General features: G+C 37.9%; 1 protein-coding gene across 4 annotated transcripts in view; it reads left to right on the top strand.

Annotated features, from left to right (window-relative positions):
* The window catches only part of LOC129819489 (opioid-binding protein/cell adhesion molecule-like), a 527,446-nt gene extending 510,766 nt beyond the window's left edge, over window positions 1-16,680 (top strand). For 3 of the 4 annotated variants that reach the window (XM_055875804.1, XM_055875794.1, XM_055875818.1), the window contains 5 exons: window positions 547-667; window positions 946-1,097; window positions 1,931-1,966; window positions 11,794-11,871; window positions 12,266-16,680. In XM_055875804.1, the coding sequence (XP_055731779.1) occupies window positions 547-667; window positions 946-1,097; window positions 1,931-1,966; window positions 11,794-11,871; window positions 12,266-12,372 (494 nt within the window). In that variant the 3' untranslated portion in view covers window positions 12,373-16,680. The remainder of the gene's footprint in view (window positions 1-546; window positions 668-945; window positions 1,098-1,930; window positions 1,967-11,793; window positions 11,872-12,265) is intronic. The other variant, XM_055875813.1, reaches the window with a different exon arrangement.
* Window positions 16,681-18,895: the final 2,215 nt, after the last annotated feature.

The following is an 18,895-nucleotide window of genomic DNA, read 5'->3' as shown; positions in this document are numbered from 1 at the left end:
AGGGGTCTGGCTATCTTCAAACATGTGCCAAGCTGATCTGGCACCTTTGATCCTCACCAAGGAGAGAGAGTCAGGACAAACTAAAGTTACATAAATAACTATAAATTAAGCATATAGGAGTACCAATTTCTTTGTTCAATTGTATTCTTTATACTATAATATAATATAAAATAATGACACAGAATTTTAAGCAAGCCTTGTCTGCTAAATGAACTAGTGTAGCCCACAGCCATTTGGTATAGCCACATCAGGAACTAACATAAGGACAACTCAGAGTATGCTATTCTGTTCTTCTGAAATAGACAACATTTCCTTCATATGATGCTTCTTTAGATCTGTCTAAAATAAATAATGGAATTATTGTGAAGGAGTAGGCTATATTACATGGATTTATTAGACTTTTTAAAATGTAGATGTTCCAAATGTCTGCATCAGTGGCTAGTAGTGGAAGCCAGGATATGCTAAATATGTTTATATTAATTAATGGTCAATTACAGTGAGACCGACAGTTATTTACTTGACAATCACCCTCTTGTGTGCTCGTAGATGCCCCCAGTGTGTCAGAGGGCAGAGACGTTGGCGTGACCCTTGGCCAGAGAGGGGTGCTGGAGTGCGAAGTGGATGCGGTGCCCAAGGCGGACTTTGAGTGGTATCGAGACGACAGAAGGTAAATTGTTGTGCATGTTTGCAAACATGTTGAATCCATGCTTTATCCAGGGTTTTAGATTTTCCTGGAAGTTGATTTTCAAGGAAGGTCATTGGGTCATCAGCATATATATATATATATGAGAGAGAGCGAGCGAGAGAGAGAAAGTCTTCCCTACAAGGACGTTTTGTGTATTTTTTTACTCGCATGGCGGAGGCAGCTCTATATGCATTTTAAATTGGTCAAATAAATTAATAAATGTATTCACTGACAACAGAGCTGTTTCCTTCTCTCCCAAGGATCTTCAACGGTTTAGACGGCATGGAGATCGAGGACGCCGGGCAGCTCTCCAAGCTGACCTTCTTAAACATCTCAGAGGCAGACTACGGCAACTACACGTGCATCGCCATCAACAAACTCGGCAGCTCCAACGCAAGCTTTGTCCTGTATGGTGAGTACATTATACCATTCAAGGTGCAAAAAAATGTGAATGTTGTGTTGGTAACACTTTCATGAATAAGCCATTCTACATGCTTCTAAATGCTTCGTAAATTATTAAAGATGTTAATTATGAATGTTTACAAATAATGAAATGTTTATTTATTATTAGGTTAGAAATCATTTATGAATGCCTATTCATGAAAGTTATGATAAAGTGTACTGAATATTTCTTACTTGTGTTATTTCTACACAGTGCATGACTAACACAGAACCCAAACCGGCTGCGCACGTGCACCATCGTGCGCTATCGTGCATAAATTTATTTTGTCCCCCAACACCAAACGCGATCACGACACGCAGGTTAAAATATCAAAACAAACTCTGAACCAAACAAATTAGCTAGCAACAGCAAGCTAGCTGAATAGGACAAATTAGCTAGCAAGTGCAAGCTAGCTAGCGAAATTGCCATAAATGTTTAATGCTTTTCGACCTGTCCCCAAATTAATGTAATTGGTTCAGAGTTTGACTTGATATTTTAACCTGCATGTCGTGATCGCGTTTGGTGTGGGGGGACAAAATAAATGTATGCACGATGGCGCACGTGCGCAGCCGGTTTTGGTTCCGTGTAAGTTTGGGAATCTGTGCCTTAATCTAACGCGACATCATCATAATGATTTAGGTTAGCAGCAACACCTTTCACATCACTGTATACCTTTAATACTGCACCCACAAAGCTAAAAACATATTGACCAGCTTGACTTTCACATTAAGGTAACATTGTCAGTGATTGTTTGCTTTTTGTTTGTTTTATATATTTTTCTGTGTTCTGTTCTTCTGGTGTAGAGGTTATTGAGCCTACTAGCTCAACACTAGTGCAAGGTTAGTACCGGTATTCAGCATGAGCATGCTTTTTGACTCACTCTCACCTATCTGATGCGCTAACAGAATTCTAACAACGCATCTTAAACATTGCCATTTTCACATTGACAACAAACTGATTAGATGCCAATATCACTGGAGTGGCACTCAGTGCTAATTCTGAGGTGACAGGAGGAATATGTTTCTGCCACTGGAAGGGGCCAGATAATGTTTGAGCAGTGCCTGACAAAATGAGATTGTCAGAAGGTTACTGGGCTGCTCATGAAAACTTTATTAGCTTCTCATCCCATTTATTAATATTGATAACAAGTTAAAAATGTATGTCTGACAAGTGACATTACCTGGAAGAGTGCCCGATGAGGAGAAAGGAAGTCAGTAAAATCCCTGTGGAAATGGTAAATGAAGAATTCTGTACCTTTTTTAAATGTTTTGCTAAATCTGTTTTGTTTGTCTTATTTCAACCGCCTAACCGCCTCGCTATGTGGCATGGCTTTATTTTTATTTTGCATGTGCTTCATCTACTGTGTAAGTATCTATCTGTCCTAAAACTATCATTTGTGTTGTGTGTGTTAAAGCTGTTGTGACAATTTGTTCAATCATTTGTCTGTCTGTTTGTGAAATGGTGTCTTAATAGGAATCACAGAGACACATTCCTAATTCCCTTTTTTTATCAATGCCATGTGTTCTTTTCCATTCCGAACTTCCCTCTAGTTAGTTGTAACTAATACTTGTAATGAACGTTACTACTATAGCGTAGCCCTACACCTGACCTCTTAGCAATGTGTTAGCAATGCACATTTCTATGATTGATTTGATGCGTGCTCAACGTCATTGTATTAATTAGACAGATGTTTGGAATTTAAGTGAAACTGGATCATTAACTGTGGGGCCGCTCTTCAGAGATGTATTACTTGCTTTGATTTGGATTGTGGGGGGAAAGCGGCACTATTATTGTAATTATCCACATGCAGGATTAGGAATAATCTACTGTGGCAGCATAATTGGATAGATGTCCCAATAGAATAGCTGGTGAACTCCAAGAAAATCCAAAGGAAATTAGAAATCATTGTGTTACTCGGCTTCAAAGTAAAAAACTGCAATAATTTCATCCCTCTCTCTCTCTCAATAATGCTCCATGTAGTCCAATATTTTTTTATATGGGATTTCGAAAGCTCTTCTGAACCATACGACCCCGCAAGGCCAAAGAATGGAAATCTGTTTAACTCATATAAGCCTTATTATATAGATCATCTCGTCAGCCTCCGAAATACAGTATAAATTCACATTCAATATGAGCTTCGCACAAAGATCATTACTGAGATTAAAAATTTCATCTTGAAAGGTGACATACCACAATAGCTGTGACAATTGTCTCTAGAATTGTACCTCTCTAGCCCTCAAGAAAACTTGTCCCAAATCATATACAATATGATAAGTGTTCCAAGCACTTGGATGCTTGGAGGGCATTAGTTTATGGAGTTCGAGGACTACTCTACTTTGGCCTGGATTGTTGTTGTCTGGCCTGGATTCAACTCTTAACATTAAGAGCAAATCAATAATTCTACATTTTGTCTCTAAATGAACAAGTCTTCGTCCCGCTCTAGGTGAATAAAATCCCAGACCTTATGGCACCATATTTTTTATGCAGTACATGATGGATAAAACATGACATACAGGTGACAAAACAGTCCTATACATTATTGTTATTAAATACTGATGACAAAACAATTCTATACACAGTTTATTAGGTACATCCATCTAGTGCCACCATTTGCCTCTAGAACAGCCTGAATTATTCGGGCCATGGATACAAGTCAGAAATGCTCCACAGGGATGTTGGTCCAATAGGACCTGATGGCATCACACAGTTGCGGCAGATTGGATGGTGATGCACCACCGCCACCATCCTGTTCCGTTGACACCCGGCAGTATGAGTCCAGGAACTTATGCTGCTCATGCCAAATCTTTGCCAAATCTCTGCCATCAGCATGACGCAACAGGAACCGGGATTCGTCGAACTAGGCAATTTTTTTCCTTCCACTCAACTGTCCTGTGTTGAGGATCGCGTGCCCAACCGAGCCGCTTCGTTTTGTTTTTAGCTGATAGGAGTGGAACCCAGTGTGGTCGTGTGCTGCAATAGCCCTTCTGTAACAAGGATCAACAAGTCGTGCGTCCCGAGATGTCGTTCTGCACAACACTGTTGTACTGTGCCGTTATTTTTCTTTTTGCGCTCCTCCTGTTAGATTGCACAGTTATTGCCATTCTCCTTCGACCTCACTCATCAATGAGTTGTTTTTGCCAACAGGACTGCCGCTGGCTGGAGGTTTTTTGGTTGTTGCACCATTCTCAGTAAACTCTAGACACTGTTGTGCGTAAAAAGCCCAGTAGGGCATCCGTTTCTGAGATACTGGATCCGGTGTGCCTGGCACCAATCATACCATGCTCAAAGTCGTTTAGGTCACTCGTTTTGCTTTTTACATGTTCAATCGAACAGTAACTGAATACCTCGATGCCTGTCTGCCTGCTTTATATAGAAAGTCACAGCCACATGACTCACTGTCTGTAGGAGCAATCCATTTTTGTAAATGGGGTGGTGTACCTAATAAACTGGTGAGTGTACTTTACTGTTATTATATACTGGTGACAAAACAGTACTACACATAATTTTACTATATACTGGTGACGAGGGTGTTATGGGTGGGCCTTATGGGCCCTGGCCCGCCCTACCGTACCTCCTTGCCCATCCAAATAAAATATTGAAATATTGATAATATATTTGAACAAGACGCGAGCCGACAGAAAGACTCATCAGTTTCAGTTAAAGCATCCGAGCGAGAGAAACAGCACCCCTCTGTCTCAGTATGTTTACAAAAAAATAAAACATTTAACCAGGAAGGGCTCATTGAGATTTGAAATCTATTTTTCAAGAGCATCCTGGCCAAGATAGGTAGCACCAAGTCATTACACAATTACAGACAGACAACGTGAAAAACTACAGGTAATCTAGTAAAAAAACATATAATTCACAAGAGTATAACAAAATCATTAAACAGCCAATTAAAAACATTGACAAGTCAGGAAATCAGCCTCAAAATCCTTCATCAATGATTTAAAAACACCAATCGGGACAAGTTCTTCCAGTTTAAAAGTATTTTGTGAGGCGTTCCAAGCCGATGGCGCAGAGTACATATAAAAGCCCTTTTACCAAATTCAGTTCGGACATTTGGAACAGTTAGCAGGATAAAGTCCTGCAAGCGGAGAGAGTACCCACCACATTTCTGAACAATAAAAATGGCCAAATAAAATGGTAGTGTCACGTTCTGACCTTAGTTCCTTTTTTATGTCTTTATTTTAGTTTGGTCAGGGCGTGAGTTGGGGTGGGCATTCTATGTTGTTTTTCTATGTTTTTGGCCTAGTATGGTTCTCAATCAGAGGCAGGTGTCGATCGTTGCCTCTGATTGAGAATCATACTTAGGTAGCCTGTTTTCCCACTATGGGTTGTGGGTAGTTATTTTCTGTTTAGTGTTTTTTATTTGCACCTTACAGAACTGTTCGTTTGTCGGTTTGTTGTTTTTGTTCAGTATTCATTCTTTATTAAATTATTATGAATACGTACCATGCTGCACTTTGGTCCTCTTCTCCTTCCACCAATGACAACCGTTACAGGTAGTAAACCCAAAATGGCTTTGTAAATAAATGTATACCAGTGACTGAGCCTACGATTGACTAGAGAAGGCCAGCAAACCGTTGTATATAAAGTGCAGTGGTGCGTAAGGGTTTTGCAGTTTAAAAAAATCTCAAAGTACCATGGTAAAGGGTGTCAATTGATCTCAAACACTGAGCGGAAGCATTCATATATACAATATGGTTTAAACCATGTATCTGATGCTGTCTGGACTAAAATAGTGTGGCATGTCATACAGCATCAGATACATGGGCTACATATAAAGGGGCGCTGTTTCGCTCGCTCGGATGCTTTCTCCGTTGATATAGTTTCAGCAGAGAGGAATAGGCGAAGCCAGAGGGTTCACTCTCGAAAAATCTGTTCAGAATAAGCCCAATGCGTTTACATGGGAATAATATTCCAGACCTAAGCTTGTCGCCTGCCTTCCCGCCTTTGGGACAAAGACTCACATTGTTAAGGCGGAGACATGAGCATCTCGTCATTACATAGGCTACAGAGCTCTGGCTTCAGCCTCTTGCAAATTGGAAAGTAAAGTTGGTGGGTGTTAGGATGCTGGATTGCCATAAAGTAAAATGTTTCGCCAAAATTACATAATTACTCCTGTCTAAATAAAATCTGACAAAATACTTCACCAGGGAGCATGACTTAGCCACAGAGGATCATTAGCTTATTTAAAAAAAAATTGCTGTGTATTGTTTCAAATCAGAAGTGTCTAGGCCTATGTCTATTTGGGAAGCCCGCAATTTTGGAAGTGCGTGTGGCAATAGGTCTAGCTGATTGAGTTGCGGCTGTCAGTGAAAAGAGTCTAAAATATGTGTGAAGATAATGTGTCTTTGGTATTATTTAAAATGTTGCCTCAAGAAGAAGGGGAGGGGTGTGTGGCGAAGATATCTCTCAAGAATGAATGCATATTTATGAAAGTGCCCATTTGGCAATGTCTGATTTCTGATTGTCTTAACTCACTACGTACACCACTAATAAACTGAGCTTTCAGTCATTTTTTATTTGCTTCACACAAGTCAATGAAGTCTGTTTTTTAACACCCATTGCGAAAGATAGTTCCTCATTATTTGAAAAATCTTTCCAACACTCCCGGCCTCCACATGGACGAGGATATTGGACATTTTCTCAAAGCCTATTGGATGATAACTTATAACTTATAATTGGACAGAATAATTTATAATTTACTTTTTCCAACATAATAGGTACAGCTGATCCCCTTATTGTATGAGACACTTTTAAATGTGCCTTTAGATGCCATGCAATTCCGTACTCATCTCTAAAACAAAAGCAATTTAGGTCAAAGAGAACAAATTAACAAATTAAATGGATGGCAATACAAACTGTACCATAGAGGCACAGAATAAGTTAGAAAAAAAACTAAAATAAATGTAGGAAATTACTCAAGAACGATGAAGTGTAATATATTATAAAAATAAAGTGAACTGGATGAATATGGGGGGAAATGCACAAAATTATTTTTTAATCTTCAACATAGAAATGCTATCAAAAACTATTTACTGAAACTTCTTAAAAATTACAGAGTCACCCATGATTTACCAAACAATATTTTGAAAGAGGAAGCAAAGTACTTTAAGCATGTTTTAGTTTCAGTCTCCTCCATCTCCACTAACCAAAGTTAATTGTATGGATTTTTTTCTATTAAATAAATTAAAATGAACAACTGTACAGAAAGACTCATGTGAAGGCCAAATTACAGAGGAGAAACTCCTTGATGCAATTAAAGCCTTTAAGTCTTGGAAAATTCCAGGGCTGGATGGCATACCAGTGGAGGTATACCAAAACTTTTTTGATGTACTCAGAGGACCGTTATTAGCATGTTTTTACCACTCCTTTAAACATATTAGATTATTAGATACTCAACAAGAATGTCTGATTTCATTAATACTGAAACAGGATCCAAGGTGTAAATATAAAGATCCAGTCCATTAAAAAAATTGGAGGCACCTTACACTTCAGTGTAGTGATGCAAAGATTCTCGCAAAATGCATAGCGCATAGAATTAAAAAGGTATTGTTGAAATGTTAGCTATTAAAATCAGATCCAACAATAATATCAAGGGGTTAGAAATCCATAGGCTCTAGATATTTTTTCTAACCTCTCTGGCTTACAACCAAATTATGTGTACTATATTACGTATTGGATCACAAAAATATATAACTTTTACATTATTGCGTAGTTTACCAATAAAATGGTCTGACGGTGATGTGGACATACTCTGTATACATATCTCGAAAGAAAGAAATGATCTCACTACAATACATTTTAATAGAAAGTTAACAAAAATAGATAAGATATTGCTATCATGGAAAGGAAAATACCTGTCTATTTGTGATAAAAATCTGTGATTAACTCTTTAGTCATATTCTAGCGACCTGTTTTTAAAAATTATATGAGCAAAAAATATTAAATATTAGAACGGCAAGACAGACAAAAGTAAACAGGCCTATTTATATAATGAATATGAGTTTGGTGTGTAGAAATGATTAAATATTAAAGCATTAGACCTCTCACTAAAGGTGTCAGTCATACAAAAGTTATACTTAAATTCGAACTGGTTCTCTAGCGGATAAGTAAGAATGTCTCACCCCATGTTCAAAAATTGCCTTTTTCCCTTTATTCAGATTACAACCTCTCACTTTCGGTTATTTGAAAATGAAATAATATCCAAAATATCGCTATTTTTAAAACAAGCCATAGAAAGTTGGTTGAAATTTTAGTTTAATCAGAAAAGACAGAACAAATAATATGACAAATATTGTGATTAAACTCAAATATACTACTTGATAAAAAAAATGTATAATATATATTTTTAAATCATCGTAGTAAATGTATCATAAATAGGACTGATGGAGTTATGTCACACATGCAGCTAACAAAATATATGTAAATGTCTGCTCTACCCAAAGTTACAACCAACTAATTGCAACATTACCGCAAAAATGGAAGACGGAAATGTAAGGGGGGAAATGTAAGGAACTTGTCTGTCGGCCCAATGGTTAAAGAAAATTGTGAAAAATAAAAAAGTATACCAGTGTAATTTAAGGACCAAAAAAATTACAGCTGTGCCATATAGATTGCAATCTGGTTTATGAACTGGATTCAAAACGTTGGATTTTCTATGTAAATTATTATACATAATTCATGCAACAAATATAATGTTATATATATATGGGGGATACAACCACCTCAGCTCTGCAAATTTTGCTGCGAAGAGACAGAATCATTAGAACAGTGTCCATATGTAGCTTGTTTTTGGTCGCAGGTCCAGGAATGGCTGAAGGATTGCAGCATTCACTAACTCTGAAGATAGCACTACTGGGTGATTTGAAAAGTCATAGTCAATCAATCAATAATATAATAATACTTTTAGCAATAATGTTTATATTTTATTTACAATCTGTAGAAACTATGAGAATAGAAAGGTTCAGAACTTTTGTGAAACATCACAGCACTGTTGAAAGATATATGAAAAATAGAACTCAGTCTGGATGGTCTTCAGAATTAGATGGGAGGGGTTGAGGGTAGCGGAAGGATAGAAGTAAAAACAAACAACATTTTACTATTGTAAAATAGATTGTGTCCATAAAATGTATGTAGTATGTACAGTAGAAGCCTAAGTGTTGTTGATCATTAGTTTACTCCAAATGGTGGAGGGGTGGTAGGGTTAGTGGAAAATAATAAATGAAAATCACCCCCTTTGCATTTTTCCTGTTTTGTTGCCTTACATCCTGGAATTAACTTTTTTCTTTGGGGGGGGGGGGGTTGTATCGTTTGATTTACACATTATGCCTACCTCTTTGAAGATGCTATATATTTTTTCTTGTGAAACAAACAAGAAATACAGAACTGGAGCATGCACAACTATACACCCCCCAAAGTCAATACTTTGTAGAGCCACTTTTTGCAGCAATTACAGCTGCAAGTCTATTGGGGCATGTCTCTATAAGCTTGGCACATCTAGCCACTGAGATTTTTGCCCATTCTTCAAGGCAAAACTGCTCCAGCTCCTTCAAGTTGGATGGGTTCCGCTGGTGTAGAGCAATCCTTAAGTCATACCACAGATTCTCAATTGGATTCAGGTCTGGGCTTTGACTAGGCCATTCCAAGACAGGTAAATGTTTCCCCTTAAACCACTATAGTGTTGCTTTAGCAGTATGGTTAGGGTCATTGTCCTGCTGGAAGGTGAACATCCGTCCCAGTCTCAAATCTCTGGAAGACTGAAACAGGTTTCCCTCAAGAATTTCCCTGTATTTAGTGCCATCCATCATTCCTTCAATTCTAACCAGTTTCCCAGTTCCTGCCGATGAAAAACATCCCCACAGCATGATGCTGCCACCACCATGCTACACTGTGGGGGTGGTGTTCTCGGGGTGATGAGAGGTGCTGTGTTTGCTCCAGACATAGCGTTTTCCTTGATGACCAAAAAGCTACATTTTTTGTCTCATCTGACCAGAGTACCTTCTTCCATATGTTTGGGGAGTCTCCCACATTCCTTTTGGCGAACACCAAACGTGTTTGCTTATTTTTTCTTTAAGCAATGGCTTTCTTTCTGGCCACTCTCCCATTAAGCCTAGCTCTGTGGAGTGTACGGCTTAAAGTGGTCCTATGGACAGATACTCCAATCTCCGCTGTGGAGCTTTGCAGCTCCTTCAGGTTTATATGTGGTCTCTTTGTAGCCTCTCTGATTAATGTCCTCCTTGCCTGGTACGTAAGTTTTGGTGGGCGGCCCTCTCATGGCAGGTTTGTTGTGGTGCCATATTCTTTACATTTTTTAATAATGGATTTAATGGTGCTCCGTGGGATGTTTAAAGTTTCAGATATTTTTTTATAATCCAACCCTTATCTGTACTTCTCCACAACTGTGTCCCTGACCTGTTTAGAGAGCTCCTTGGTCTTCATGGTGCCACTTGCTTGGTGGTGCCCCTTGCTTAGTGGTGTTGTAAACTCTGGGGCCTTTCAGAACAGGTGTATATATACTGAGTGCCCCCACTTAAACATTCCATCAGCAGGAATCGGGATTGGAATATTCCTTAGTATGGGAATGACCTGATTAGCATGGCTATATTAGCTAACCTAGCTGTGCCAGAAATACCGTGGACATACAGTGTCTTCAGAAAGGATTCACACCCCTTAACTTTTTCCACCTTTTGTTGTGTTCCAGCCTGCATGTAAAATGTATTATTTTTATATTTTGTTTACTGATCAACAAACAATAGGATACCCCATAATGTCAATCAAAATATATTAGTGTTTTATGTTCCATTCAGTTATAATATATATAACTGAATGTATATATATATATATATATATATATATATATATGTGTGTGTGTGTGTGTGTGTGTGTGTGTGTGTGTGTGTGTGTGTGTGTGTGTACACTTTCTTACAAATTTTCTTCCCTTTTGACATTATGGAGTATTTTGTGTAGATCGTTGACAAAAAAAATACAATTAAATCCACATTAATCTCACTTTGTAACACAAGAACATTTGGAAAAAGTCAAAATGTGTGAATACTTTCTGAAGGCACTGTATCTATGCCGGGTAATAAGTAAACAGAACTAAAAATAACAATAATGTCCTCTTTTGAATTGGGTACCTAATAGATCTGGGTTAAAATATATTTGTGCTTGATATTTAAATGATTATTTTGTAATGTGGAGTATTTTCAAATAATATGGCACAAATCAACTACTTCTAAATGAACTATTTAAAACTTTTTTCAAATAATTTCCTATACATATGCTACTATTTGAATGTATTTTCAAATACTATTCCCAAATACCTGGATTAAATGCATGGGAGTGTATTTGCGTCAATGTATTTGAGTATTTTCAAAGACTTTCAGAGTGTATCTCCAAATACATTCATATATTCAACTACTTGTTTTTTCAAATAAAAAACATCTAAATAATTACTTCCAAATGTCTTTAAAAGTCATAGAAATACCCTAAATAGTATTTGAACCCAATGACACTAGCAACCGTTTGGCCCAAGGGGTAGTTTATTATGTGCTGAGTGTCAATTACTCTGATCATTTTGCATGTGAGCAGCATTTGCTTGTGAGCTGCTCTGTTGCCATTTTTTGAGTGCCTTCTTTCATATGATCTCTCTTTTTAGAGGGGTCAACCAATGTGTTATTGTTGACTTCATCTGTGTTAGAAAAGACAACCTCTGAAACCTTTGCATTACCGGCAGGTTTGTAATGAATCCACTTTCAAATCTAACCTAATACCCACAAAACTAATTATTTAAAAAAATGTGATCAACACATGATAAAATACTAACCCATAGATTAACAGTACTGATACCTGTAGGTGACGTTAGGGGAAAGGGGGATGTAGTTGTATATTGTTGTACTACCACACACATTTGCGAATATCAGTGAGACACACCTCTCCTTGAGCAGGCAGCGAGTTAAGAGTTGGTGAGAAGGTATTAGAGCAGTGAATCACTTGTTATCAGAAGATTTACATAGTGATATCCATCCGACAGGTTTAGGCAAGACAAAGGGCAAAACCAATCTTGAATGCCTCAAACTCATCCAAATGTTTTGTTCCCTCTCCTCCGCCCTCCACCTTCGCCATGACAGGACCCGGAGCAGTGCAGGATGGGAACAGCGGCTCGATGGGGACACGCGTACACACCTACACCTGTCTACTTCTGGTCACCCTCCTTCCGTTTCTGCTCAAGTTTTGATGCAGTGGGCTTTCTGGCATCCGAGGGCAAGGTTGCATGTTTTGTGTGTTTTCTCTCACCTGGAACCACAAACGTGATGCACAGAGTGCATGGGCTACCCTACTACATCATGTCGAACCGCTAAAAAGTATTATGTAACATATACTTTTAAAATTAATTTTAGTTCAGTTTTAAGGACATAACAAGTTGCTTTTTTAAAATTTGTTTAGTTTCACCTCCCATTATGATATGATTCTTAAATGTTTATTCATGTGGGTCTCAAAAATAGGCCTGTCCGATGTGGTTTGTCTGTTATTTACATTTAATTTATCTCAATTTCCCCTGACTGACAGTCGTCTTAGCCCCGAGAGTCTTAGCCCCAAGAGTTAAGTGTACGAGGTGAACTAAACAAACACCTCAAACACAGGCAAGGACCAGAAGGACTGAAATCCCTCTAGGGCCTAAAAGCCTGTAATCATGTTTGTTTTTGCTGTAATTATTTCGGATTCTGATACATTCACAAACCACAACGGTTAAGAAGAAATGGAATTTTGACAAATGTTCTTCTTCCTCTCATCATTGTAAATTGTGATCTTTTCAGTTGTTTGTGCTATGCTATTTTTATGTTGTTTCTAACACATATATTGAAAGGGGTAAATAAAATATAAAAGTTGTATTTATTTGTGCAAAGACCATGTTTGTCTTTTCTTTTAACTTGCACAAGTCTATACAATGTGGTTTGAAGAATAATTACTTAACTAGTTATGAATGGAAAGGGAGTTTATTTCCATTTTTGTGGACATATAACTTCAGCTAATGTAATCACTTGCAAAGTTTATTAATGTCTCTACAGCTGGTGTTACCTTAAGGTACTTTGTAAGTTATAATGTATTTACAATGGTCAATTCTGAAGTGTTCCCATCTAAACTAACCAGTGCTGGTAGCTAAGGAGTAAGATCGTGTCCAATAGCAACTCTATGGATCACTCTAAGTGCAAATCCTAACTTCCACTTCAGTCACTTACTGATGCATTGATGTCAGTGGGAGACTAAGTGAAAATTGGACTGAAGTGGAAGTTAGGATTCTCCTCTGAGTTTCTCAGCTGTTAATATCAGTATTTTTGTACGGTCATTGTTTTGAGTTTGTTCCAAAATACTCTCTCATAACCAATAAGTATTAACTGTTTGGTTGTGTTGAACTGGTACGTTTTGACTGGAAATTCAAATAGATTGCTTATATTGTCTCCCAATAGAGTGCAGATACATTAAAATATTCTCATACAGTGTGGTATACCGAGTTAAATAACCAGGGTTGAGTTTGGATTGATTTGAAATCGGGTATATCTTCTAGTCGATGTCTCTGTGACACTCAGGAGCTACAATAAAACATTCTATAACCATCCACTTAATTTTACGCAATTAGATTTTGTTTAACAGGCAAGCACAATCCATGCTCCATGAAATCACTGAACAAAAATATCAACGCAACATGTAAAGTTGGTCCCATGTTTCATGAGCTGAAATACAAGATCCCGGAAATGTTCCATATGCACAAAAAGCTTATTTATCTTAAATGTTGCGCACAAATTTGTTTACATCCCTGTTAGTGGGCATTTCTCATTTGCCAAGATAATCCATCCACCTGACAGGTGTGGCATATCAAGAAGGTAATTAAAGAGCATGATCACAGGTGCTCCTTGTGCTGTGGACAATTAAAGGCCACTCTAAAATGGCAGTGGGCGAGCAGTTTCCTAATGTCAAAGTTGTGAACAGAGTGCCCCATGGTGGCGGTTGGGTTATGGTATGGGTAGGCATAAGCTACGGACAACGAACAAAATTGCATTTTATCTATGGCAATTTGAATGCATAGAGATACCATGACGAGATCATGAGGCCCATTGTCGTGCCATGCACAGCCCCATGTCACAAGGATCTGTGCACAATTCATGGAAGCTGAAAATGTCCCAGTTCTTCTATGGCCTGCATACTCACCAGACATGTCACCCATTGAGCATGTTTGGGATGCTCTGGGTTGACGTGTACGACACTGTGTTCCAGTTCCTGCTAATATCCAGAAACTTTGCACAGCCATTGAAGAGGAGTGGGACAACATTTCACAGGTCACAGTCAACAGCCTGATCAACTCTGTGCGAAGGAGATGTGTCGTGCTGCATGAGACAAATGGTGGTCACACCAGATACTGACTGGTTTTCTGATCCACACTCCTACCTTTTTTAAAGATATCTATGACACACAGATGCATATCTGTATTCCCAGTCATGTGAAATCCATAGATTAGGGCCTAATACATGTATTTCAATTGACTGATTTCCTTATATGAACTGTAACTCAGTAAAATCTTTGAAATTGTTTCATGTTGCGTTTATATTTTTGTTCGGTATACAAGGATTTTGCCGCTTTCTGTGCAGTGCATCAACTCTTTTTCCCAGTTTATAAACCACATAGCAGTTTCTCCTCTTCATGATCATTTTTTAAACTTTATTAAAATATCTGTGCCCATATTCACAAAGCGTCTCAGAGAAGGAGTGCTAATCTGGGGTCAGTTTTGCCTTCGAAATGAATGTGTTGACATGGACAGGGGGGAATTGATCCTTAACAGCACTCCTACTCTGAGACCCTTTATGATTGCTGACCCTGGTCTTGATTTATTTCAGTCTGTCCTCTAAACACCCTGTTTTCAATAGATACATGTACTGCAATGTAAATGTAAGCAAGACCAATGTTCAGAGTAGCGTTGACAGATGTAATAAGGGATGGATTACACACAATGAAAAGGGATATACTTGCTGTGGTATTGCTATTCCACAGTTCTCTGACAGGACATTGCAGACACACTTGAATGTTCATCTCTCATCGCTGTCTCCTAAATGATTAATTCCTGTGTTGGTTTTAATGTTGCCTATATCAGACAAAGCACTTGTTGAGCTCATGACAAACAAATCCTAATTCAGAGGTCTTAAAGGTAGACTCAACATCATGAACAGCGGGGAAACTTCCTGCTTTCTCCCAGAAATCAACAGCAACAAAATCTAATCTGCCAGGACTGCTGGTATTGCCTCTTCCTTAAGTGGGAATGCCTCAAGGAAGGTGTCCGTTTTGTCAGTCTTCTGTTGTTGATGTCAGCACGCGTGTACGATGAAGTCTGACTTTAATATTGTATTCACAAATGTGGAGAAAGGGAAACATTTAGATTTTTCAAACCTGTGATGCTGCCATCAAAATAGGCCACATTACATCCGATATATGGGTGCATTTATCACACATTTCAAATGGGCTATGTCTGTGTGAGGGTCGCATTGATTTGATAATGATTAGAAATATACAGCACTGCAATTTAGGATTCCCAAGGCATCGGCATCATTGTAAATTATTCTTGAACTTGGATTTCATTTGAATACATTGTTCCATATGGCAGAGCACTTAGCTAATAAAGTGAGATAGCGCACCTATTATCCACTCCACACCGGCATAATTTTTTTAACCCCAAATCCATTTAGAAATAAATACCACATGAGTATTACCCTAGTAAAATAGGTATTCAGACCTCAATGGGATAAATAAAGGTTAAATAAGTACCACATAATTATTCAAGTGTTCTACTGTGGTAAATGTACTGATAAAACAGATCCCAATGTCTGTTGAAAGATAAGGTCATTCTAGTGACTGAAACTATATCATATGGGCTCAATGAAGGCCATGCTAAGGGTAGATTCAATAAAACTTGTCTTACTTTTTTTGTAGTTGTTTTAAAACATATGTACAGAAAGCAACATCTGGGGCTTCTGAGAAGTCCACGGTATAACCATTGCAGAAACTTATTTCCAATTATTATTTTTGACTGAGCTTATATTGGACCTACCCTATAGTATAGTGCTGTTTGTGACGTGACATTTAAGTATGCATTGGAGTTTGGTTTAATTTATTTTTGAATAGGGACATTAGAAATAGCAGTGAATTGAAACAAAATTGTAGACATTTACGGCATACGGATGCACTTTCGTCTCAGTTATCAAGAGAAATGTCTTTGTTGGTTTCTTGACCAAATCTCATGATCAAAATCATTTGTATCTCTGGTGACTGGCACACACACATTCCCTCTACCCCAATACAAGACAGTCAAGTCATTCACCCGACACAGGTCAGTCAAAGTCGTTCCTTTGTTCTGGTTGATTCCACAGTGAATGGAAAATTACATTCTATTTGACTCCCTGTAATGTAAAAGATTGTTGGTTCATATGTATTTTCTTGTTGAAGATTGTGTGTTCATATTTCAAACTGACAATAATAATAAAAAATGATCTTAAATGCCCCATGCTTTGACCATCTTTGTTTGAGTGCACACATTGCTATGCTTTGGAATGGCAAGTCAATCATTCACGTGTGTTTGCTTCGTTGGGTAATTGAACTAACCTGGTGTCTCCAGTTACTGTGTGGCTCCATCTTGTCAGCCATACAGTACCTGTCTAGGACCCACATGACAGACCTGCATATTGTGTATTTTTCTGTTTGGGAGACATCTCCAATCTGCTAACCTGCGTTAGGTAAATCAATCCCTTTTCACGCCAGGTGTCTGTCAGAAAGTGTAGAGAGTAGGCAGGGCAAATCCGTATTTCTGGTATATCATCAAAATAAATCAATTGCAGCATGTTTTTGGACCAGTCGCCCCAGTCTGAGGTCCTGATTCAGCAGTTTTTACCAGATTAAGTACAATACCATTGGAAATAATGTTGAAAGTTCAAATGATGTTCCTAAATAGCCCAATGTAAAAATACAGTTTTAATGTGTCCAAATCAATAACTAATATGCAGAAACAGTTCATACTATATTGAAAACCTAAACATAAAATGTCCTATCTACACATACTGTACTGTACATGTGCAACAACAGTGATCATATTACTTGTAAACTTTTTTTTATGAGCACCTTATAAACTGCACACGTACCAAAAACCCTATTGTTTTGACAAATGGCAATAAATCACCCATATTGATTAGGGAGGATATCAGGTTGTATACGCTGTTGAAACTACCACAACTCAAAAAAACACTTGGAAACTGGAGATATTTTGACATCATTGGTTAGAGGAAAACCTGCATTAGACTGCCAGCTATTTTTTTATAATGTTGCAATTTGATATGAGGATCACCAACAAAGAGAAATGTAACACTGTCTTGTCAATCACTCAAATATCGATTATCAGGTTGAAATCAAACGCGCAAGCGGGGGAAATGAGGTTGCAGGTCCTGTTACAACTAACACAGCTCAAAAAACACATGAAATCTGGGAATAATGTGTACATCACTGGTTAGAGAACAACTTGCAGAAGACACCTAGCTAAATTTGTGTTGCATTTAGATTCAAGTGGGTCGCCAAAAATATTTTTTTATATATCCTGAAAACTTGATTGCTGACATTCAAGACATTTTGGGACTAAATCAACAAGGGACTAATGAAACAAATGTTCATGTAAGTGATAGTTTGACTCTCAAATCATTGTATTGGTGTGCGACCATCAACTTTTATGCAGAGTGGCCCGAATTTTCTGTGCCAGTTGACCTTAAAAATAATTGCGTTGTAAGTCCTACAAGAGACAGGCACGTATAAAAAAAATTTACGGTAACAAACCAAATATATTAATGTTTAAAGCGATCAAATTAATTTATTTGTGATGACTGTTACTTTTATATCAAAAAACACCAATCTGAAAGAAAAAGTAATTCCACTAAATGTTGTGCTTTTATGAAAATGGCAGTTGTAGTAACAAATGTAGTATGTAGTAACAATGTAGTAACAAAAACTGTCGACATTGGGGAAATTTGGGACAAACTCTACTTTTTGTTCACAAATATTTTTCATAATATTTACAACATTTGAAGTAAATATGTCGATAGATTAAAGTATCAGCTATCACAAAATGTATGCAACTAACTGGATTTATCCTTTACGGCATCGGTGTCCCTGTACCGGGGAGGTTGAGCTAACGTGTGCTAATGTGATTAGCATGACGTTGTAAGTAACAACAAACTTTCCAGGACATAGACATGTCTTATATGGGCAGACAGCTTAAAGTCTTGTTAATCCAACTGCACTTTCCAATTTACAGTAGCAGTGAAAAAATACCATGCTATTGTTTGAGGAGAGTGCACAACAACCAAACACTTTTGTCACGGCAACTGGTTTGATACATTCACCTCTGAAGGTAAATAATACACTTACATTCAGTAATTCTGCATCGATTTGTCATCCTGTAGGTACCAGAGATAAAATGTAGCATAGTTTTGTTTGATAAAATACATTTTTATATTCAAATGTAGGAACTGGGTTCTACAGTTTGAACCCCTGCTGTCTCTGGGCCCACACCCAACCTACCTCACCATCTAGATGTGTGAAAGGTAGTGTATAGGCTAATGATCCATCATGTATGACATTCCTGGGAGTTGGGTTGGGTTGAGGTCGGGTGATTGCGGAGGCCAGGTAATCTGATACATCACTTGAATTCTGAATACACTGCTCAAAATAATAAA

The sequence above is a fragment of the Salvelinus fontinalis genome, chromosome 2, assembly GCF_029448725.1.
Source record: "Salvelinus fontinalis isolate EN_2023a chromosome 2, ASM2944872v1, whole genome shotgun sequence".
NCBI lineage: Eukaryota > Metazoa > Chordata > Actinopteri > Salmoniformes > Salmonidae > Salvelinus > Salvelinus fontinalis.
The sequence above is the reverse complement of the archived record's forward strand: the minus strand, read 5'-3'. Positions and strand labels throughout refer to the sequence as shown.